The sequence below is a fragment of the Limanda limanda genome, chromosome 22 (assembly GCF_963576545.1).
Source record: "Limanda limanda chromosome 22, fLimLim1.1, whole genome shotgun sequence".
Lineage (NCBI taxonomy): Eukaryota > Metazoa > Chordata > Actinopteri > Pleuronectiformes > Pleuronectidae > Limanda > Limanda limanda.
The window spans coordinates 10707497-10730950 of record NC_083657.1 but is presented as its reverse complement, the minus strand read 5'-3'; the positions used below and the strand labels follow the sequence as shown (position 1 = coordinate 10730950).

Sequence of the window (23454 nt, the reverse complement as noted above, 5' to 3'; positions counted from 1 at the left end):
CGTCGCTATGAATATTCAACAGCTCTCTTGTTGTCAACCACTATAACTCTAGGAACACTGCGTAAATTGTACAAAGCCCCTCAGAGCCAAACAAAGCAACCACTGCTGAAGTCATTACGGATCTCGGTGACTTATTCGTTACTCAGCCGCTGATGAACGGACAGGGACCTGTGGTCGCAGAGACAGAAAGAGAATAGGCCTCCTCAATCACAACTCAGTAGGAAAAGATCCTCATTGGCGGTCCGTGATCCGCGTTTAGACATGGAAAAGTGATTTGCTTTGTTTGGATTTCCCTTCTTTTCCACCGCTTGGGTTTTTTGTGTCAGTTTTGCATCGGGATTGCCGGGTCGGTTGTCAAGTCGATTGGTTGGATATCGCTTCTTGTTCTCCAGACAGATTGGAAAAATATTAGCGGAGACATGTTGCAGACATGGGCTGAGGTGGTTGCCGCATCTCGCCACTGAAACCATATAAATTGGTATTTTTGTTGCCGTACATAAAGGTTATTAAGGTTTGGGAAATGACAGTTGATGCAAAAAATGATCTACTTTTCTCATCCCTCTGCAAGGGTGGTCCGTGTCAAAACATGAAGCACCCACCGATGTGTGTGCACGCCATTTAGCTCTAATCAAGCATAAAACCCCATCCCTGAGGGCGCACTCGAGTACCCGCCAACGCCACCCGCTGACCCTGCTCCCTTAGCGCACACTGTATGCCATCCTGTATTAAAATGATGCAGCCAGGGCTAGAAACTAACACGCTTTGAAATCTGGTCAGAAAGAAAGGGGAAACATTTGAAAATGATACAGTGTTGAAAATATCGAACCCACTTCAGCCCGCTAAGCATGCCTCTGCACCACACTGGAGTCACAAGCCGGGCCAGCGGCGGCTAAGCACGAGGCCTTCCAAGAGTTCACTCACATTCCCAATGAGGAGATGGCTGTATTTGCAGACGTAGCTTCCACCTCCCGTCTTTATCGGCCGAGATTCCAGCGACCCAAGTTGAGGATGATCTGTCACGACATATGAATTATGCAGCTGCAGTATAGGGATTAGAGGCAATGTGGGGGTGAGGCATATAGGAGCCCGGCACCCTTCGCCCTTCATCTGCTGTGCACCGCAGCTCCACACCTATTAATAAAACATATTCTATCTGATCACTCTTGCCCTCCAGAGCAGGACGAAGGTGCCATCTTATCTAAAGTGAGACTCTACTTAGAGATGGAGACATGAAGATATGCGCTCATATGTTGGTTAACACTGTTTTGCAAGTTGTTAATTTAAAACAGAAAGGCCATTAACAGTTTCAAATCTGCACAGAGGGCACGCGTACACAAACGCATGCACGCTGAAGAGGCTGCACCGAGAGCTGCATGTGGATCTATCTGACATGACAGCTATTATTTGGGCTCTTAAGGGCAGCGCTGCCTGAGGAGGCCTGCTGGCACTGGATGTGACAACAGTAAGAGTTTGACCTTTTTAGATGTCAGTCCTCGGCTCCCGCTGTGCCCATCAGCAGCGCTTGTCTGTCAGCGAGTGATGAGAGGCAGCGCTAGGGCCCAACAGAGCATTTTGGTTGGCTGAGCAGGCTGAGCACTCGCAGGGAAAACTGTCCGTCACTACCTTAGCGCGGTGGGAGAAATAACAGCGTACGAATGTGATGCTTGCCGTTTAAGAGAAAACTCAACATCTCTTTGATTGAGAGGAATTTTCCTCCAACTCGTAACATCAAATGATGAGAAGGAGAACAGCGGCCAGAATGCGGTTCTAATTGAATCAACAGAAGAAGTGAAAGAAATGCTTTTCCAACTGGAACCTTGTCCCTTATTCATCATTTTATATCCATGACAAGAATTTTGTGGGTCAGAAATTTGCTTATGTATTGCAAGCACAAAAATTGGCTTTAATGTTGGGCATTTTTCACCTAAGCTGTTTAAATGTCTCCCCTTTTCAGGCATCATGGGACCTTCTCTCTCTGAGAATTGTGCATTATGAATCTCCTCCATGTTTGATTAGTGTCTTGCCCTTGTATGTAGGCGTCACACACCTAAAACCATTAACACTATCAGTTTCACTTCACCCAGCTCACAGCGTCCCTGCTCCCACAAGAACATTCAACACATAACAACAAGCAGACACACTCACAAACACATACACACACACATTTAAGTCATTTTCTGCTGGCTAATTGTGATACACTGTGGATATGGGAACCAGATGCCATTCCCAAGTCAGTTTTCCAGTGTGGTTTTCCTATCCCTGCCTAACCTCTGCATACAGATTCCCGCGACGAGCACCAGCCACTTGTGGTCATCCGCTCCTGCCCATTTTGCTCTGATTACTCACATCCCTGTCCTCCATTAGTTTCCCGTCATGAAAAAACTTCCCCTGGGCCCACGGTAATAAGATTGAGGGTTCCCATGCAGAACTAACAGATGGAGGTGTACATATATTAAATATAAATATATCTTTTTTAACCAAATGACTTTTGACTCCTTTCCACATTTGTGCAAGTTTAAAAACTAAATTTCACTTCCAATGATGCTCACAGCTTTTAGCTGCAAATAGCAACATGCGCATTTTACAGTATTTCTTTTCTCGCATTCGTGCAATTTCTTTATTTTCTCTATCCAGGTAACACTTGAACTGTATTGGGAGAGAGAGATTATTATATGACAAGCATTGCGCTAATATTGGAGCTGCATCATTGGTGCAAAGAGAAGACAGAAACTTAGGGATAACAATGTCTCATCGATATGCGCTTTACTGATTATAAGTCAGTCTCAGCTGTCAATCATGACGTTTCACCCCATTTTTCATAGTCATCATAATCAAATTAAACTTTATAAGAACTTTAGTAAATTGTTCCCTTCCACTAACAAGGAGTCGGAATTTAAGACCTATACTGCAGCCAGCCACCGGAATGCGATCGTGATGCTTTGGCTTCACTTAATGGTCACATTCATCTTTATCTAATAACTGATTAGCTTATCTTAACATAAAGTTTAGAAACTGGCAGAAACACTCACTCTGCCGCTGTCCAAAGGCAACAAAACCTGCCCAGCTGGCCAGTAACTTGCACCATAAATCGAAGTGCCTAAATGCCAATTTGCAGTGTTCCAAGGCTCATTTTTGGGACTACTTCAGTTCTTGTTCATTAGCTGTAGTGGTGTTGGCAGTCAGACTTAGTTTCCTTCACACAGAGCCAGGCTAGCTGTTTCCCCCTGTCTCCATGCAGCCTTTATGCTAAGCTAACTTGCCGCTGGTGGCACTCTCATGGTTAACAATTTAGATTTGAGGGTGGTGTCAGTCTTCTTGTCTAACTTGGAGAGAAGAAAATAAATGTAGCCTATTTCCCAAATGGCTGATTATTCTGGTGAGTCAGTGAGGTCAAACTGACGTTTGGGATCTAGAAATTATTTTCACTTGAGGCATAGCAAACACAATCTATCACTTTACTGTGTGAAGTGCTTAAGTCGGAGTTCAGTCTTTTCGAACTGTTTATTTGACCCTCTTCCCACTTTTGTGGTCGGCAGCACTCCTCACCTGCCCCCTCATCACTTACCCCTTCCCTGTCAACGCTCTGCGCCTGGAGGATTGCTTTTCGCTCAACTTCCTGTGTACACATGTTTATTCATATTGTGTTGCTGTGTGAGAAAACCGTAAGCCCGTAAAGGCAAGGTTGTAAAAGCGGTAGTTGTTGGCCTGCGCTCTCTGAGATGCCAGTGCTCTGAGGTGAGATGATTGGAGCCATGTGGCCAGCAGTTTGGGCTACAGCGACGGCTGCCAGCCCGCTTTGGCCCGCGTCCTCTCACGAGGATTTGAGCTCCGTTTGATGGATTGATTTCCTGGAGCTCGATAGGTTTAACAGGTCGCTGTGATGAAAACTACACCCGAGTCCAGACGGAGGCTACGTGCAGATCTCACGTTTCTTGACGTTTTGCATCTTGTTGGATTCACGAGATCGCACTCGAGGCTCTCAGCTAAACCCTCAAGAATCACTCTGCTCATGTCAACAACAGCTCCAGTCGTGGATGAGAGCCAGCCCATCTCCTCACACTGCAGAGTCACACGAGCACTGCTGAGCTTTCATCCAGAAAAATGATAAAAGAGTAGGAGTGTGACGAATGTTCATGAAGTTTCTTGACATCTTTTTGAGACCATTTTGAAATGAGGTGTGTGACTGAGTGAAAGCGACTTGATATTCATAATTAGTCATTCATTCATTTTATTATGTTGTTTCTAATTGTCTTTGTTGATTCCAAGCTTGATTAAGAAGGAATGTTATCTGACAAATCATAATGGACATACAGAACTGAATCAATTAATTGATTACTTGTCTTTATACCAGAGCATTTTTATGAAGAGAATATTTTGCGCATCAAAATTATAAATATTTGAGATATCACGTTCCAGACGCCAAAACGATTTCTTGTGAGGACACGGGTCTTTGACCTTTGACTGTCCAAATCGAATCAGTTCATCCTTTCAAAGTTTTCATCAAATTTGAAGAAATTCCTTCAATTCTATCTTTTGGCTCTACTTCTCTTTGCCTTTTCTTATATTTCACTTTAGACTGTTCCATATTCCTCCCCCGCTCCCTTTTAAAGGTGGCTGGGGTTTCCTCTTTAATTCATACCCGCAGCTCATTCAGGCCATTGCAGGAGACAGTGGTCATGGTTTGGCTCGGAATGATAAGCTGGACATGTATGTGGATATAAGAGAAAGAGGAAAAAAAAACGTAAACTTGATCCAGTGGTCCACCAACTCGACAGTATCATGCACAGAGGATGTTCTGTTACAAATCATCTCATGATGGAAGTTTGACAGAGGTTTGCCCGGCGTTAAGCAGCAGAAGATGTGAGGCTTACCATCAATGTGATGTGTGTCATTTCCAATAAGTAGATATAGAGCTTCTGCTTTGGGGCAGCTGCTTTTACAAAGACACATTTGATATTTCTTGACGTCCCTTACACTGGGACTAATCTGGAAAAAAGTTTTCGAGGAAACCCATTGAAATACTATCATGGACACACATGGAAATCCCACATGTAACATTGTTCTCAGAAATTTGCCAAAGACGTTGTTTGACAGTTTCGGTAATAGGCATATTTGCCGATATGAATCTAATTTCTGCTAAAGGCGGTTAGCTTAGGTTAGCACCAGTCTAGCAATAGGGTTTACCAACATCTGAAAAAGCTCCATTATCAAGAGCTTAGCATGTTTGGTTAATCATCCACAACTCAAGCTTTTGCAACAGGGGACTGGAGTAGTTCTTGGCTCAGTGTAGTAACTTCCTGGAGTCCCCCCATGTTATCTGGCAAACCCATGACGATATCAAGACTCTCGCCATTCCTGTCCTCGCACGCAGTGACTCCTGCCAGCAATGACACCATTTCCGCTGGCATGCGCCGGCGTCCCGGCCTTAACTTGGTGCATGCGGTGCACTTACGATCGTGCTGGAGGCAAGAGTCTGCAAACAGGTCTTTTTCTACAGAAATCTCAATTTTCCCTCATTATCTCATTAATAAGGGAGCGTAGAGATTCCCAGATGGCTCCTGCAGGGAGATTTCCCAGACTGTAGGTAAGGACGAGGCATTTTGCAGGAAAAACCTCTGCAACTGGTTTGTCAAAACAAAGAAACAGGACAAGACGGTACAAAAACTGTTTGTGCTTCCTCTTCGTGTTCTTTGCCTTTTTTAGAGGCCAGACTGCACCAAGTCAACGCGCCTGAATCCCAAGTATGAAAGGGAGAGGCGTCGTGTTGACCGAACAGTTGATGCAGCTCAATACTACCTAGTTACTGCTGGTAGCTTCTTATGTAAAAATACGTTTAATTCTGAAAACAACATGATAGCGTTCTTTTTACATATATGTGGCCACTTAAGAACCCAGTTTTATAATAAACACTGGGGGGTTAATCATGCTCAACAAACTAATGCATTGTGAGCAGGACGGATCAAACAGAAGCAGCCCGATGAGCCATGTCTGGCACCTGCTGGAGGGCTGCTTTTGAAAAAGAGCCAGAGCAGAAGCAGTAAAAAAGAGAATGATGTGAAAAGCAAACGCAGGTGCTGATTAGAAACCTTCCTTGGGGCAGAGCAAAGCCACAGAGCTGCAAACAGATACCTGCTGCAGTACAGTTTTCCCTCTTTTGAAATGGTCTTCGCAGGAGCTCTGTTTAATAGTCTCCATAAAAGACTCTCACTGTACTTGCTTAAACCTTTTGGAAAAGCCCCTGTGGATGCTGTCTGTCCAAGTGATGTGCAAATGATGGGCCGTATAATGAGCAGGTGCAGACTGGGCAGCCAAATCATTTCCACATGCTTTACGAGCAGGTAGATGAGCGAAGTGAACAAGATTATGAAGAGGTGTATAAAAGCAGCATTCCACTCCTAGCGAAGTAAATCAGTACATGCTGTCATTTATTGGACTGATGCAGTTCAAAAGTACATTTGTTAAATATATCAAGCTTGGATGCTTCATATGATGGCACTATGGACTGTATATAAAGATGGACGACTTGTCACTATCCAGAAATGAAGCTAAACTAGCCAGGATGTGATCACTGCCATCTTGAGCATTTGGAGCCAAAGACTGCGCCGCAGCGGTCGGGGGACGGAGCCATGTCCCGCCAATACACACGCCACGATCGAGATTAAGGCTCAGCTGTCAATCATGACGATTTACAACGTTGTTATAGCATCAAATAACGAATTGAAACCAAACTTTGGCACAAATGAGAACTTGGGCGTACATCAGTGTGTTTAATGTTTTTAGTGTGCTCCGTGTCCCATCCACGAATTGAGGAGAGAGGGTTTATGACCTGTACTGTGCTTTGGCCTCACTTGGGGGTCTCCATGTCGTCCATCTTTCTTTAAGGTCTATGAGTGATGCACAGCCAGGAGATACATCTGCAGTTGCTTTGCTGGACACATTTATATTCTGAGGAAATGCAAAAAAGATATTTAATTTGAAGAGAAAAATATATACACGCACTGAGTCAACTGTAACACTTATCAAACGTTGACAGCGTCAGAAAAGTAGATAGCCAGCATGCAAAGAAGTTGAAATGTGTTTTGCCCTCTAATAGAAGCTCAAAAAGGATTTGATCATGTTTCACTGTGTTGCTGCACTTGTCTTGAAACAATTTAGAATTTATTTAAATGATAAATTCCACAAAGTTTTTGTCCACAAATGTACTTTGCCAAGTGATACATTTCAGTATTCATTTTCAATCTGGATTTTCCAGTGTCAGACACAATACTACTACTCAGCGGGTGTATTTGTGTATTTCTTTGTTGCAGCCATTCACATGTTGGCTCTAACAGCTTGTCAATAGCCTCCTATTGTCCAAAGGCAATTTTCCCTCACAACAAATAGCCCGTTCTCATTTCCTTTGGCTGCCTTCCCTTTTCAGAAACATGCTGGAAACTTATTTTGCCGCGCTGGAATGTTGCCTGTGTTATTACCCCCCAAGGAAGCGCAATTGGAAACATTGTTTTTATAATGGCACATTCTGTGTTTACAAGTGTGTTGTGGCTGTTTGTATGTCACCTCTTTAGATGTGAGTGTGAGAGTGTGTGTAAAGCAGTGTATCCCATCAGTGTGAGTCTGGGTTTGTCGAAGCGATCACAGTTGCCTTTTATTCAACCGGTACAATGCAGTATACATGCTTGTGCAGGTTCACAGCCACATGACCGAGGCAAAAATGGGCCCAGGGAAGATCCTGTTGGGACATTCACGACTATACATAAACAAAAAGCTATGCATAGTTAACTGTGCATCAAAAATAATGTCCAACGGCACTGAGCAGGCAGAATCCTGGCTACGACTTACTTTCCCCAGAGCATTGTGGTAGATATTGGCTGCGGAAAACTGCTGGACTACCTCTGAAGCATTTCAGTTTTAAAACCAAACTATAATGTGCCAATGCAGTGAAAGCTTGTCTGTGTCTGCAAGCCGACTGTTCTGGGTCACCGGTCCATAGACTCTTAAGGAACAGCGTCCAAACATCGGTTTTATTCTAATGTCATCAATCCGTGGATTAGTGTCAGTTTGCTTTTCTGCGTGTCTGATGTCTTTGGAAACAAACCAGTGCGATCCAGGAAAAGTAGCCACTGCACAGCTACTACAGTTCCATGTCTGTGACAGCAGAACAAGTTGTTCTTTTTACCTGAGGTCGAGTGCAACATTTTTCTGGCAGTTACAAAATCCTCAATCAAGTGATCGTAGGAGATTTGGATCTGTACCTTGATACGGATTTGTCTGTATGTGGAAATAAAGCCGTTTTATCTTATAAATATATTTGACAGATTACAGATTAGCATCGGCCCAACAATCCCTCTCCGTTCCTCCAGGGGCTCGTGAACATTACCGTTGAGCGGGTGGTCAGTTAGTCGCTCGGCTGAAAACGAACCGACACCGTTTTTTCCAAAGATAGCTCTTCCCAAAAGTCCAAACTCGGAGAAAGAAAGAAAGAGAACCCAACACATGGGACGTTCATCCGTCAATCTTAATCATGTAGTACTTTATTTGAACTCCAGCTCATTAGAATCAGGCGTATGGATGGGCGGCTCATCGTTAAAACCCTCCGCTTCATCCCGTGATCTTTTTACGGAGCCCACCCAGAAGCTCTTTGCTGCTGATTGACGGGCACTGGACGCAACGTCGCCTCACTAAAAACTGCTGCGTTAAAGGAACAAGAATCGTCCGTCTTGTTTGGGCCACATTTTTACCGTGTGCTTGCCAATACGTGGTTTGGAGATTGTTGGATTTGATCTTCTAAGTAAACATGGACTTGATTTGGGTTTTTTGTTTTAATTGCATGTTTGTATAAGCCGTGCTTTCTTCGATGCCTAACGCACCAGTTCCCAGTCTGTGACAGGACATTTTAATCAAATACTGAATGTGAAAGTACACAATGTTGGTTTCATCAAAACTCAATTTCGTAATCGTATTATTTCAGCGCCTCCCTCAAACGACCACAACGTTCAAGTTTTGTTTAGCTTGTTTCTCGGTTACATGATTAGTCACTCTGGCTTTTCACAGTTGTCTTTGGGGTATTGTTACTTACCATAGTGCCACAATGATTACAACAAACTGACATGCTAATTTCTCATTTTCTTGTTATATATGCAGTGTTGGACATTTTTTGAACCATCCTGTTTTTTTCTCTCTGTAGGGTACTCCAGGTCCAAAGGGTGAAAAGGTGAGTCATCTTATATTGATAGTTATTTATTCATATTTCTTCTTTGAGTGCTTAAAGATATGTTGCTCATTTGCATTCTTGGACAGAACATTAAAAACAGAGATATGAATTTAAATAAAAAAGCATAGCAAAAGAAAAGAGATTGAGGTCAATTAAATTAAAAAAAGGATATTCTTTAAAAAAAAAAAAATCTATTTAAAGGAGTAATACAATGCAAATAAAATAGAAATATGTAAAATTATACAATAAAATACAGTGTGACTTTAGGATTTCTCACACATACTTTTAGTAAAGTCCTTTTGTCGTCAAGTTTGAATATTTAAATTCTCCTGTCGTCCAAAAAGCACAGAACATGAACGATTGAAGTCCAGAGCCAAACTATGAGGCCCTTAAATTCCAGTTGAACAATCCTCTATAAAACAGCAGTCGTGCATTCAACATGACCACACTGTCTCTTTATACATGCGCTTAAAAGACAAAAAAACCTTAGAACTGGAGATCCAGTTGATTAACTCCCTGAACTCCTGTATAATGGAAACAAGTGGATCTAAAGTTTTAAAACAGATATTTCTAAAATGCTACTGTGGAAGATCAAGGCCTGTCTCAAGATAGCAATAAATAAATAAACAATTTATGAAAAAAAGCTATAATTTGGGCAATAATCTGTTATATTTCAGGGATTATTCAGCTATGAAATAAAATGAGATGGCGCGAGAGTGCTAACCAGAGCTAAACACAAACACAGAGGCTCAGATTCTCATCTGTGTCTAGTTACGCTCCCTGGTAATTGATGATTTCTTGTAATGTGGGGTGTGGAAAGACGTTGGCGCTGACAGACGTCATGTGTGTGTTTTTTTTCTCATTTGGTGTCCCTTGAAGCAGAAAATCGAAGACACGACCACTTACAGAACCATATTAAAAGGATAAAACCATATTTAATTGCATCCATTAGGGCAGTTGTGACGAACGTAGTCGTCCTGATCGGATGCACGTTCATGCCTCATGTGAACCGCTTCATCTGCAGATTAATGAAATGAAAAACAACTGTGTTCCGTCCTCCCACCCAAGATGAATAAAGTGCGCATCGTCGTGGCCACTCACAACAGTTTTGCCATTCAATCCGGTTTTTGGAGCGGCTGACTGAATACATTCCAAAAAGCTTGCTTTATTTGAAATTTCACAGGGATTACGAGTTTGTTTGAGCGTAATTTAAATCCACGTGTGATAAACTGCTCATCTCATTTTACTGCTGTAGCTGGACTGAAACCAGCAGGCGAGCGGAGGGACGTCGAATCACACGGTTTGAGGACCTTGAGTTATCCGATTTGAGACCAGCAATTCGTCCTCCTTCACTTACCTCACACAAAAGTGTGCTGTTCTTGGTTCCACTCTAACGTGATAAACCCACAGTCCTCACCATGCAGGTTGATTTGAAACGTTTTCTACTTTGGGGAATGGGCTCCCTCCACAGAGATCTCACCCCCAGAAAAAAGGCAGAAAGCCAAAGATCTCTGGGGCATGAAATCGGGCCTGGTAATGCAGTTCGTCCACACTCAGCCCCCCCCCTACCCACCAAACCTCACACCACTGCTCTCTCTCTCTCTCTCTCTTTCTCTGTCTCTCATACTCAATTCATGTCAGTCCCCGTTATCGTAAGTGATTTTACTCTGAACCACAATGAATTGCTGAGGGTTCCTGTATTATTTTCCTTTATCAATGTGTTCTGAATTATGCCTCAATGATTTTGGTGGAAGTCTTGCTTATTATTGGCACCACACTCGTGTGTGTGTGTGTGTGTGCGCGTGCGTGTGCGACCCCTGTGTTTCAAGCCTAACTCTTTTTTTCTTGCCTTCCGCAGGGCGATCAAGGCGACCAGGGACCACGGGTATGCAGCTTACTCCCAACTTTCTGTGATTAGCTGACAAATGTGTGTGTGGGTGTGTGTGTGTGTGTGTTGTCCCCCAGCAGAATTGTGGGCAAAAGGTTTGAGATGCATGAAATTCCGGGGATAGTGTTCTTCCCATCTGGCCAAACACAACAAGCATTTCCAGCTCTGCTTATTTCTACAACAAGAATGGGCAGAAAAACGTGCATGATACCTCGGAAAGCACGGGGACGATTTACTTTTCACGTGTAAAGACCAAAAGAAAAAAATCTTTTGTCTTCAAATTGAACATTGAAGCACCAGCTTTTTGCACACGAGAAGAACACATCTGCACAATCTCCACTATAATCAAAAGCCAACTAGCTCTGTATCTGTAATTACTCCTGATTCCCTTCACTCTTATTCATATTCAGAGCCTTAATCATTTCCAGCTCTATAGTTTGACATTTCTATCAAAGTGTAGCTTCTAAATGATGATAATGTGAGTGCTATTTCATGCTTGACAGACTGAAATGAATGACTTTATCTCCACATAGCAGTAAACGTAGCACTCATTTTTCTCAAATTATGTTTTAGCTTTCTCTGAGTGCACAGGTTTGTTTAAACTAGACTGCATTAACTGGGGTCACATGATGCACATCGCTGTCGTCACCGAGCGTAAATCGCACGGATTCAAAGTCGCCCTGAACGCCAGTTACAGATTTGGTATAGAGGTTAAAGCGCCAAGAGAGTTAAAGGACAAGAGAGCGCAACAACACAGAAGTCACGTCACCAGAACGCCAGCCACCCCCCCCCAGTGGACCTGATCCCAGTTCAGTATGTGGCTTGAACAGTTTGCCGATTAACTCCAGCGCTCCTCTGGGCCGGTGCGGCGAGTCGAAGCACCACATTTTTTCTAACGACTTCAAAGTCAACACAAGTGACCTTCCCCTGTGAAATTTGATTAGTGGTCTCAGAGTGATGAATCTAACGTTACATGTGCGGGCTCTCCTCGAATGACAGCCAGGTTCAGAGAGATCGTGGGTCACCAAGTGGTTTCACAGGATCTGTGATATCCCTGGTAAATTTTTAATGATATAAAAAATTATTGGATAATAGTTAAAGCTACAAGAGCTGAACTGCAGCAAACAGAGGAAATATCTTTGCTCCCCAGATGAATTGAAGAGACTAAACCCTCCCCCTTCAAGATCACATTTCTTGGGGTTTGCCCATAATTTGTACCCTTTTAACCTCGGAAATGGAGTCATCTGTCTCTATCAGCCCGGTGATTTATACTTTTGGAACAGCAGCGTGGCTGACAGAGTTGTTACAGGGACCAACCCGGCCCTATTTGTCTTGCAGAGTAAATAAATAAACTGTCCGGGTTTGAGATAGTGTTTCATTAATTTCCAGTTACTGCGCAGATTGTTCCCTAACAGGTACAAATGAACACACGGTCACAGACGCATGTGAAGGACTGCAGATGCATGGAAGACTTCTCAGGTCACCACCAAATCACATTACCTCCTTTTTAGAATGGAGTATTGACTTTTTGCAATCGATTAGCAGGTTAATGTAGCGGAACAGTATTTGAAAGATTTCCCCTAATAAATGAAGACATAACAGAACAAGTGCTGCTTGACCTTGAATGTATCCTGGCTGCGAGTGAAGCTCATTTCATGCCCGGTAATGCCTGTGTGCAGAGAGTCAATTAAACCCATATGGACGCACATGTAAACAAAAGAACATGTCAGGAGTATGTCTGCTGCGCTGTCTGCCAGATTGTATCGAATCCAAACGGATTTAAATTTAGAATCATTTAAAGGACAGACGTTTTGTGTTTATGCATCGCGTGCTGTGTAAGAAATCACTCACTGATCATTACATGTAGTGAATCTGACATTTTGTAGCGCTGTGCGAATGTTTTGTGGAATTTTTGTATACCCTCCCTTTTATAGTGGACTCATTTTTACCCACAATGCATCGTGAAAAGTAGTGTACAACCAATGGTCACTAACCGATCAGTATGTACGATCATGCGTTGACGAGATAGACAAAAACCGTATCTAAAATGTCCTCACTATAAAGATGTGTACGGGTGTTGCTCAAATTGCCACATGGCCGGCAGAGCTCCCCCACAGACACTCACTTCCTCTGCCTGTTCCGCACATGTCAGGGTCAAGTCATTTCTTAACCCAGAGGGTCGCTGGCCACATCCAAAATGTCAAAGGTTAACCAAGCAACTAAACAGTAAATCAGCCGGTTTGGGGCAAACAAATGTGTGGCCGCCTCTCGAGCTCCACTGGTGGTACATAAAGGGAATTTAACAGGCGTTGCTGTCTGTGTGCATCATCCCAGAGGAAGGTGTGTGGTCTTTTTGAGGAATGGCACTAGCTACAGCTGTCAGGCAAAAGGTTGATGAATTCCTGGGTCAGTCGGAGGAAAGATTCCTGAGATTTTCACAAAAAAACAAAAAATGCGCCCATGTTTGTCCACGGCTTTTTTTTCTTTCTCACATCTTGGGATTTGACAAATTTGTCCAAATGTTCTTCCAAAATAAAGAGGCTGGGGTTATGTAATTTCCAGCGTTTGACTTTTCAGCTCAGAACAAAGAAGCGTTGTACAGTGGGTTGTTTGCACATGAAATCAGAGGCCTTAGATGAATTTCACTGGAGACGATTTTGATGTATCTGAGTAATGCCAAATGCATGTACTATTCCACTTTGAAATGTATTAAAGACATCTGTAGATAAATATTTAGGAAAGGCCACAGCCTGTAGTTGCTCTGGATGTTTTGTGATCCAGGGAGATGCTGGTTTTGGCCAGTATCCTGAAACGGCTGTTGCTGATTGTCCTCATATCGGACTTTGTTTACTACAATTGCAGTCATCTTGCTGCATTGCAATGCATAGCAACAGAGCTTCTCACCATATAACCAACATAAAACAAAGCAATTGGTTTGGATTATCTGTCATTCTTTTACTCGTACATAGCAGCACAGAGGCAATGCAAGGTGAGAACTCTCTAACACCTACTCTAGTCGAGCGTTCCTCCCCTTGCCTCCTGTAGGGAAAGATCTAACTGGTTTGTTCTGTCCACATTTCAAACCCACATTGGTCAGCGAGGTTGTCAACGTGCTGTCGATCTGACCGCAGCTTCTCTCCGGCCTCAAATTGATTGTAAAAGCAAGCAGGCAACAACCCAGGGAGACTGCACACGCACCACACATTTCCATGCCTGGACCCTTTGTATTGTCCTCCCCCCGCTGACCATGATCAACCACTTGTTCCCCTCCTTTGTCCCCAGGATGTCTGAGGTTGTAAATAACTCGAGAAATAGTTCTAAGTTGCACACAGCATTGCTATTGTCTGCAGTGCAAGAGTATCCATTTCTCTCTGTTCTGCTGCAGAGCTGATTTAAATCAGCCTGCGTTCCTAATGAGCCATGCTTTTTGAATTATCTTTGGGAAACCACAGACATGGCACCAAATCCATGTTTGGATAGGGTAGATTTTATCGTATAAGCTTTAATATAGAAGAAGATTGATCTCTTACGCAACATGCTAGTGTGCCAGTGTTTGGAGAAAAAAAATCTCAAGTTCATTTAATTTGATTATTTACAGTATGAAGCAGTAAAAGTAAATGGGCAATCAGTTTGGTGAAATTTTTACAATTAATTGAAGAGTTGTTTTCCAGTGGAACTCATTTAACTATTAGAATCGATCTTAGACTGACAAAGATGTACGACAGGACACTTCTCCAAAAGTGAAGCCAAAGCATCTTGTTCACCCCCCTGGAGACTGGTTGCATTACAGGCTATAAATCCTACCTCCTCCATGTCAATAGATGGGACGTGGACCCGTATTAAAAGTCAAAATAGCCTATCCACGTCAAATTACTTTTTTTCTCGAAGATGGTGATGGTAACAAATTAAATCATGATTGACTCCTGATACTGACAAACGATTGGCCAAGTGTGTCTATCTGTAGGACTTCACTCAATCTTCTCCATGTCCTGATTGCTATTATACATACTCAGGCTCCGAAAGTAGAAGATAGCAGTATTAGTATATGGGATATTGTGGCTTCATATCTGGATAGTGGGAGGAAGTAGAAATGTGGCGGTCTGGGAGAACTTGATCCATGATATACATTGTGGCTAAAGTCTAATGGTGTGGTGAAAGTCTTTATTGTCTCCTGTTGACTATCTAAAATATGAGGAAAATATGAAAAAAAATTAACCTATTGTTATTGTCATGCAATCGAGATATCGTTGTTCCAAAATATTCATGCCCTTACTCCCTTGTTAGATAAACTACTTTATAAATTCATATTTCTTATGCCATGTGTTTGTAATTTTAACGTAGGGTAAAAGGATTTTACTATGAGGACGAATCTATGTGTTTAGGATGTAATGCAATACTATATTGTGAAAGTTTGGCTCAGGTTGATGGAGTTTAAACTCCCCCCAAACCAAATACATAGCAGGACAGAGATACTAACATCAACCTCAACCCCTGATAGTGTCCAGGACTGCAGCTTTTTCCACAGACTCTCTGAACCTTGCTTTTAAACTGGTTTATGTCCCGTCTGCTAACATGGAGGAGGCAGGACATATAACCTATACTGTATCTAGTCCATGCCCAAGTGTCCAAGTGTTGCTCTGTCTAGTGCCCCCAAGTACATTAAACCTGGACGACTTATCAAGCTTGTTTATAGCTGTTACGATCTATGGAGATTGCAGAATTGATGTTTTAGGTAGAAATTTGCCGTCAATGCATGTTACAGAAAACTTAAAACTCTCATCAATATCAAATGCCTTGTTTGACAGGCATGAAAGTGTCATAAAATGTATATATATATGTATATGCCTACGTATTGACAATATCTCTGAGAGGAATCAAATTTAATGGGCTACATTTATGAGAGTGTAAGATTCAAAACCATGTCTAGCTGGGGATATGTCAATGTTCCTGGACTCGTATCAAAGCTAATATTCAGCCATAAACCATTGTCGTCTCTTAACCAGCAGAAAACCCATCGCTTTCTTCTATCCATTAGTTTTCATGAGCGGATCACATCTGTCATGAGGATTTTTGACAAGGGAATTTGAGCCCAATTGTTTGAATTTCCAGTAAACATCTCAATCCATGTGACGACCCACCAAAACTCTTCGAACAATACCATACCTCAATCTATCAACGTGTCCTAGCACAGAGTTTGTCGCTTTAACAAATGTTTTTATGTGGATTTTATGGCGAAGAGTTAAATTAAATGCTGGTCATATTTTTGCCTTAACTGAAATGTCTGCTTCTCAAAACGAATTGCTTCGATGTTGGCTTTTGATTAATAGGAAGGGAAAGCAGGAAATTATTTAAAATCACACATCCTGCGCTGCTTACTTGATGAATGTGTGACTCTATTTATAAGTGGGATGCTTATCTTCTTCCACCTTCATCTGTTTTTGTTCACCCATGTGTTTGAATGTCATGCGTGTGTTGTGCCATGTTCTGCTGTTTGTCCCTCTAGGGATTGCCTGGTCTCCCTACGCTGGCTGCTTTGCACAGCAATCAGATCCTGACTGTCAAGGTTTGTCGGCGGCGGTGTCGCCTGTAGCTGCTCAGTCCGACCCCTCTGCCGCGCACACTGGGAGTAAAGGATTCACCGCTGGCTGCTTTCTCTCCCAGCCAGATGATAGAGTAGACACAGGGAAAAAACACCATCTAATTAATCACAGCCAGTCAATCGTCCCTTCCCCACTACTGCTACCAGTTTTTCATTCCGGAGATTTCGGTGCATGTGTTCCGTGCTACGTGCCAAAGCAAAGGTGGCCTTTTATAGTCCAGTAATATGTAGCGGACTGGAACAATAGGAATCCTGAAAGCAAGACACGGTCTGGCTCGTGTCCATTGATGCTAAAATGAATGGAAGGAACTCCAAGAGGAAAGCTCGCCGATGAACCGAGGTGTTTTTTTAAAACCCGTGCCCATGGTTCACCACAAATCCTTCAATCCAACCAATTTGGCCTTCAGGATTGTTTCAGCGATGGATGAAGCCACTTAATACCAATGGACACAGGCAGAATAAGCAGGCATTGAAAGGCACAAGGTCAATAAATCAACCCCAACTCAGAGGGTTGGACTAAGCTGGTGTCAGTGTGTGCAGCTCCCGGGGTCTGATTTAGCAGCAAGCATGATGATGATGATAATGTTGACAGCGCTTTCGCAGGGAAGGAGTAATTCCCATTTTTCCGGGGACCGCGAGGACACTGTGGCACCCTTGCACCCCCGAGGTGGTAATTACGGTCCCTGGCTCCAAAATATAAGCCCAGACTTCCGAAAGCAAACCACCTCAGGGCTGGAAAAGTGTGGATTTCTCTCTCCAATGTGTAAAGGCGCCCGGATCGCGGTCCACGAACACAGGCCTCTCTAACAAAATCTGTTTCTTTTTGCATTTGCCTTCCTCCTCCTCCTCCTCCTTCTTCTTCCGGGACCTCATCCTTCTTCAACCTTCTCTCACCTCTGTGACCTTCGACCTCTTGACCTCACACACCTTCTCAGATGGTCTTCCCTAAGATCAATCATGGCTTTCTTTCTGCTGACCAGCAGCTCATAAAGCGACGTCTCATTAAGGTAGTGGCTGTGTCCTCACTCTCTCCTCCTGTTCATCGTTCCAAGTCTCTTCGTATTACTTCTCTCTGGCCATTCTGCAGTTTGCATGCAAGCCTTCAGACAAACGTGTCACATGCTCTCTTATAGTCCTTCTGTTACAATGAATCAATGACTGTCCTAGCATTACTTAAACAATGTCCCTGCAAGTTAGTGGGCTGAATTTTTTTGACAATCCATTTTAATAATAGACCACACATTACCAGTATATTTTCACCTTGTAGCTCTACACTCTAAACAATGTGACTTTTTTCAGTCTGCACCTCATGCACAAACCCTATTCTTCTCATGAGGTCCGTTTAGGAATGCATGCATAATATTTCAGCCGTAAATAAAACAACTGCAGCTCCATCTTTACTGTTGTATGCTACATGTAGCTTTAGCCGAGAGATTCAATTGCACAAGTTCTACTCCATGTTATGAATGGAGGCCGCCCATATAGCCACCTGCCAGAACATTTAATTTTTCTCGGCTTCATCATTATTTAACTGATGTAGTCTGTGCTGATCCAAAAATATCACAGCATAATGATGATGAACTGTTCGTTATTCCGACACACAGGGAGATCAGGGGCAGGCGGGACCGCCTGGGCCTCCGGGACCACCGGGCCCTCCAGGGCCGAGGGGGCCTCCAGGGGACACGGGGAAAGATGGACCCAGAGGTGTGCCTGGTCTAGCAGTGAGTATTGATTATCACCTGTCATGGGGAAGTTGGTTTAGCGATTGACAGAGTTTTCTTTTGTTGTCAGAAAATGTTGTTCAGATAAATTTTTCCTGTAAAAATAAAACTGCATTGTTCCCATTATAATATTCATTATAATATCCATTCATAATAATTTGACTCAGTGCCAGAGGGATTTATCCCAATGAAAACCTTTTTAATGACGAGCTACAGTGCAGTTCATTACCCAAATGTTTTAGGCTCAATATGAATATGCTCTCCAGGAAAATGCTCTTTTCCATGTATTTACGTTTTCTTGGTTCGTTTTCATTATAACGTAATATTTTCCATGTCTTTAAGTCCGTCGCTGGCATTACACTAATTTATGTGAATTCTGCCTGTGAGAGAAAGAAGAAACAGAAAACGCCTGTCAATTACGCTGAGCCATAAAACCTTCCAAGGTCTCCAGCTGATCTTTATTGACTTGGCTGGGTTCATAGAGGGGGTGCAAATATATAAAGTGTTGTTTATCCAAATCTTTCCAAAATTTTGATGACTATTGTTTTTAAGCTCCCCCCCAATTGCTAGTGGCATTACTTGTGTTTTCCCTCGGAATTCAACTTCTATTGCTGAGGTTGTTTATTTTATGATTTACTTGTGCTGCAATGAATCACTCTGAAAGACGGTGGCAAAAATCCTCCGGTGAATGTCACAAAAGACGGGAACACAGTTCACGCATTGACTTTGGCAGAGCAATGTGGACATGGCTGGCGTCTCATTTCTACCCCGAGACCTGCGTGACCATCCGAGAGCCAGGCCTGAACCAAAGAAGAGAACAAGGCTGTTGGACAGGGACAGTGAAGGGTACAGGTGGCACAGCATGATAAATGCCTCCCAGCCAACTCGGTATATGAGCTGAACAATGCTGAGCTCTACTTGGCAACCCGGCCGCTACACACCAGAGCAGCTGCTAAAAGAAATGGGGAATACAAAAATAATAATCCAGAGAGTGCTCTGTTGTTAACCAGACAATTTGACTTCTTTTTTTTTTTTTTTTGCTCTAATACTTTTTATGATCATTTGAAATTCCAAGACTTAGACCTGTCTGTTCTCTATTTTCTTAAAGGGTGATCTGGGGCAGCCAGGAGATATAGGACCTGCGGTAAGACAAATTTTTCTTTCCTAGCAATCATCAATGAAATGTTTAGAAATAAAAGGTGGTAGAAAATGTAGTCTTTAGAAATAGCGTGAACCCCTCTCATGCAAATGTAGATTGAGTGACATTTTGGGAAATAGACCTTCACTGGAAATGGGATGAAGCTGCAAACAGCCAGGTTCTGCCAAAAGTTAATTTATTAGGTGAAGTGTTTGTAGGAACAGGGAATATCTGCAGGTGCCTATCCCAGAAATCTGTTATGTATCTGTCCAGCATTTCTCGAGAACTGTTCAACTCATTGTCGTCACACTTGCCATGTGCACCGCTAAGGAACCAGGGAAGTGCACTGTTGAATTCGACGGGATTTGTACAAATGATATGTTTAACAATAATAAACTTTAGAACGGGCACTGCATTGTTATACAATTACATTCTGGGGTAAAGTGAACCTCTTTTAGCATCATCTATCAAACCAGTCATTTTCAGATGCTGCCATTTAGGATATTTTTAAATGTCCAATATTTATGAGATATTCGTAAAGTTTATGGCTACTAAGATGAATATTAATGATACTTTTTATGACACCCTTCAAAATCCTAAGTTTCCTCAAAAACCTGTTATACAGTAGGGACAAACTGTTCCAGTTAACAGCAACGGGATACCGCTTGTGGTGTTCGGCAAATAAAGCATTTGATTAAAGTTTCCTCATAAAAGCTCCGCTGGATAGGTCAAGCCAAATTCCAGAGAAGGCAAGGTCGGAAAACGGGACCCGAGAGAACACTTGGTAACGTCAGTCTTCACAAGTGAAGCGGAGGAAAAGCGAAGCTGACAGAGGAGGTGTTATCAAGCGCTATCATCTTCTAATTCCATCGCCCCGGATCTTTTCCACGGTGTGGGAAAGTCTGGTGGATCGGAAAGAAACGGGCAGAGAAAATAAAAAATGATGAGGCTTTATAGAAAAAATCAAAGAGAGAAAGAGGAGTTTAAAGCCTGGTTGCTAATTGTTTTCAGGTCAACATGCCGCCCTCTATATAAGTCTTTATGCCGCGGTAGTTTCAGCTTTTGTTGACTTTAATTATATCTCTCAGCCGTTATCACAATAAGCGGCACACTTATGTTCCAGAATTAGCATGTCATGCTCATCAGAGTTGCAATAGATGGTCCCAGGTGAGCTGCCATAGGTCTCCAGTGCTCACACAACCGCTCGTGACAGCTGCTAGTGTATTTCTCCAAAAGATGAACGTCGACTCCGATTCAAAATGTGCTTTAGATGTTTGTATAACAAATGTATGCGGCTCGCGTGACGCTAATGTACTTTTAACAAGGAATAATGTCATCATTTGGAGATCAACCCCAACCCACCCTGTGATAAGCAGCAGGAGATGAGCACGTCCCAGAGCTTGTAAAAAAGATGTGACATGGCCGCTCAGGCACAGCTGAGTTCAGAGCTTCTGTTTCCAGCCAACAGCGGTTTGAAGAAAAGAAGAAACTAAGATAAGATAATGGACCAGAGAGAGAAGTTTTGTGTAAATTATCATTTGGAACGTCAAATCTCTGGAGAGAGAACAAAAAGAAATTCTCCATCGAGAAACACAACACCACACCCTTGATTCGGCCTTTGGAAGTCAATATGACTTAGATGTGCACAAGCAACCAGACGGATGGGCTCCACTGAGAGGCCGAGACCTCCGGATCTGAGCTCGAGGTCGGCATCCTGAGGTTGCTCCTTCACAAAACGTTGCTTCTTTTTTAAGGCGCTCTCAAAACTATAGCGTCCACTTGACACAGCTCAGCGTATTTTGATGTAGATGCTATTGTTAAAGAGGCAAAAGTAGATTCCAGAATTTTCCAGCAGCCTTCCAGGACATATGGTGCTGGTTAGGAGGATTAAGCTCTTGTGGAGAAACAAGGAGGAGGGGGAAGAAGAAGAAGAAGCAGAGTTTTAGGATTCAATTTGAAATCATCAGTGCCATAAGGTGTCTCTGGGGCAAATTAAGGGGGTCCTCAGCTCTCAAAAGGTGGCTTCCAGCCTTGCATACAGTTTTCATTTAGAACTTGATTTTGCTTCCAAAAAAAGACAAGAAAAGCTGTGGTGTATTGTGTTCTGCGTTCCATCCGTAAATGAAAAAACCTCCTCCAGCTGCCTTCTGCTGTTATTCCTTTCAATTATATCACAGACGTTCAGGGATCCACTTTTACATCCTACTCTTTCCATATAACTAACCCACCATGTGCTCACGACTCACCTTGGATATATATTTTAATGCACAACAGGCATGCATGCAGGGATCTAGTTTTCTCAACGTGCCTGCATAATGTGGACATATCTTTAATATATTTTTGGTGTCCTTGACTGAGTTCCTTTCTCTTTAATGTGAAGCCAAACATGAGGCGCAAAGATGTGACTAAATGTCCTCGGACATGCTCTGTGGTCGCCGACTATGTTGGGGCAAATGCTGACATCAATGGGAAAAGTATTTTCTCGAGGGAAAGTTTTTTTTTATGAAAACAACCTGGGTCTTATTGTGACAGGTTTTTAGTACCAAGGTCATCAGGTCATGTTTATTGCCCAAGATTTACAGATTTAAAGATGCTTGCTGATAAATCTGATAAACCTGCCTTTATGTCAGCATAAAATTGTACACACCCCTCTTTGGAGATAAATGGACATAGGAAGATATCATACTGTAATGTCACACTCTTATCCAAGTATAACTGATAAAGGAAAATCCATCACAAATGCTATATTTTGTGCATTTCAGAGCTGCCTCTTATTTAAACTCCAGAGTTGACTGGGTGGCCTCCTCCACCATGTGCAGCCATGTTGTTTACAGTTGTTTTAGCCGTGAAGCTTGTGAGACTGAAGGGGCTTACGAAAGGGAAAAGTCGTGTACGCTTAAGTAAAGCACACACCTCAACAATTTTTGCAATAATGGCGGCGAGCACGTTGTTATGCTAACCTGTAGCTACCCAGGGCCAAACTTAAGAACCAGACTGTCGAAAAAATACATTTCCTTTTAAGCAAAAACGTTCCATAATTGAATGCAAATAAAAGTGTAATGTCGCAAAACCTTTTCGCAGATCGTATAAGTCAAACAGAAGCTTTAAACAGAAGCTGTTAATACACCAAAGCTCCGACATGCAACGTCTCTGTGCTTGGATCGCCGCAAATGTTTTTCCTGTAAATGCCGAGCGAGAATCGGACATGCACACTGTGAGGATCTTCGAGTGGCTGAGGGGGTCGACTGCAGACCGAGTGTGGGAATTGACCCGGCAGTAGCCTCATTGTTTGTCATTTCAAAGTCATGAATGAAAGCTTCAGACATTCAGGGCTTTGTGCTCGGATGCTCGACTTCAATCGGCGTCCGGTTGATATTGCACATTTATGGGTTATTTTCCCTTTTGTGATCGTTAAATGAGCTCAGGTGCAAATTTGCTTAGCTTGTGCTGTTGTAGCGGAAATTATTATCTTTTTATCTTTTATTGAATGACCCTCAATATGACTGTTCTTGAGATGTCAGGGCCCGAAGCTGAGAACAAAAGAAGCACGATCAGGACTTCCTCAAGGGTTCTTGACTCTCTGAAAAAAATCTTTTCAGCCTGTGGGCCCTGAGTGCTCTCAGATGTAGCCAAGCTAATTAGCACTCGGGCGAGTGGCACATGCTTGCACATACCTAGTGGGTCATAAAGATGTTTACCAAGCCCCACTGAGGTTAGCTAACAAAGACTTTTAAAGGCAAGTAGGAGGAAAACCTTTCTCTCAGTTGGCCGGGATAACGAAAGTTGCTCATTGAGGTTTTTGTTATAAGTGCGGGTGGAATGCACCATAAATAAGCTGCAACTGTGTGGGCCGCTTCTGTAAATGTGAGAACTTGTTGCTGCTGGATTTCCACAAGC

At 42.8% G+C, this 23454-nt stretch overlaps 1 protein-coding gene across 1 annotated transcript in view; it reads left to right on the top strand.

The window, feature by feature from the left end:
• Nucleotides 1–23454, top strand: part of LOC132996114 (collagen alpha-1(XXV) chain) — a 137939-nt gene that overhangs the window by 81415 nt on the left and 33070 nt on the right. The window contains exons 5-9 of the mRNA XM_061066435.1: nucleotides 9185–9211; nucleotides 11070–11096; nucleotides 17634–17705; nucleotides 18303–18419; nucleotides 19528–19563. Of these exons, the coding sequence (XP_060922418.1) occupies nucleotides 9185–9211; nucleotides 11070–11096; nucleotides 17634–17705; nucleotides 18303–18419; nucleotides 19528–19563 (279 nt within the window). The remainder of the gene's footprint in view (nucleotides 1–9184; nucleotides 9212–11069; nucleotides 11097–17633; nucleotides 17706–18302; nucleotides 18420–19527; nucleotides 19564–23454) is intronic.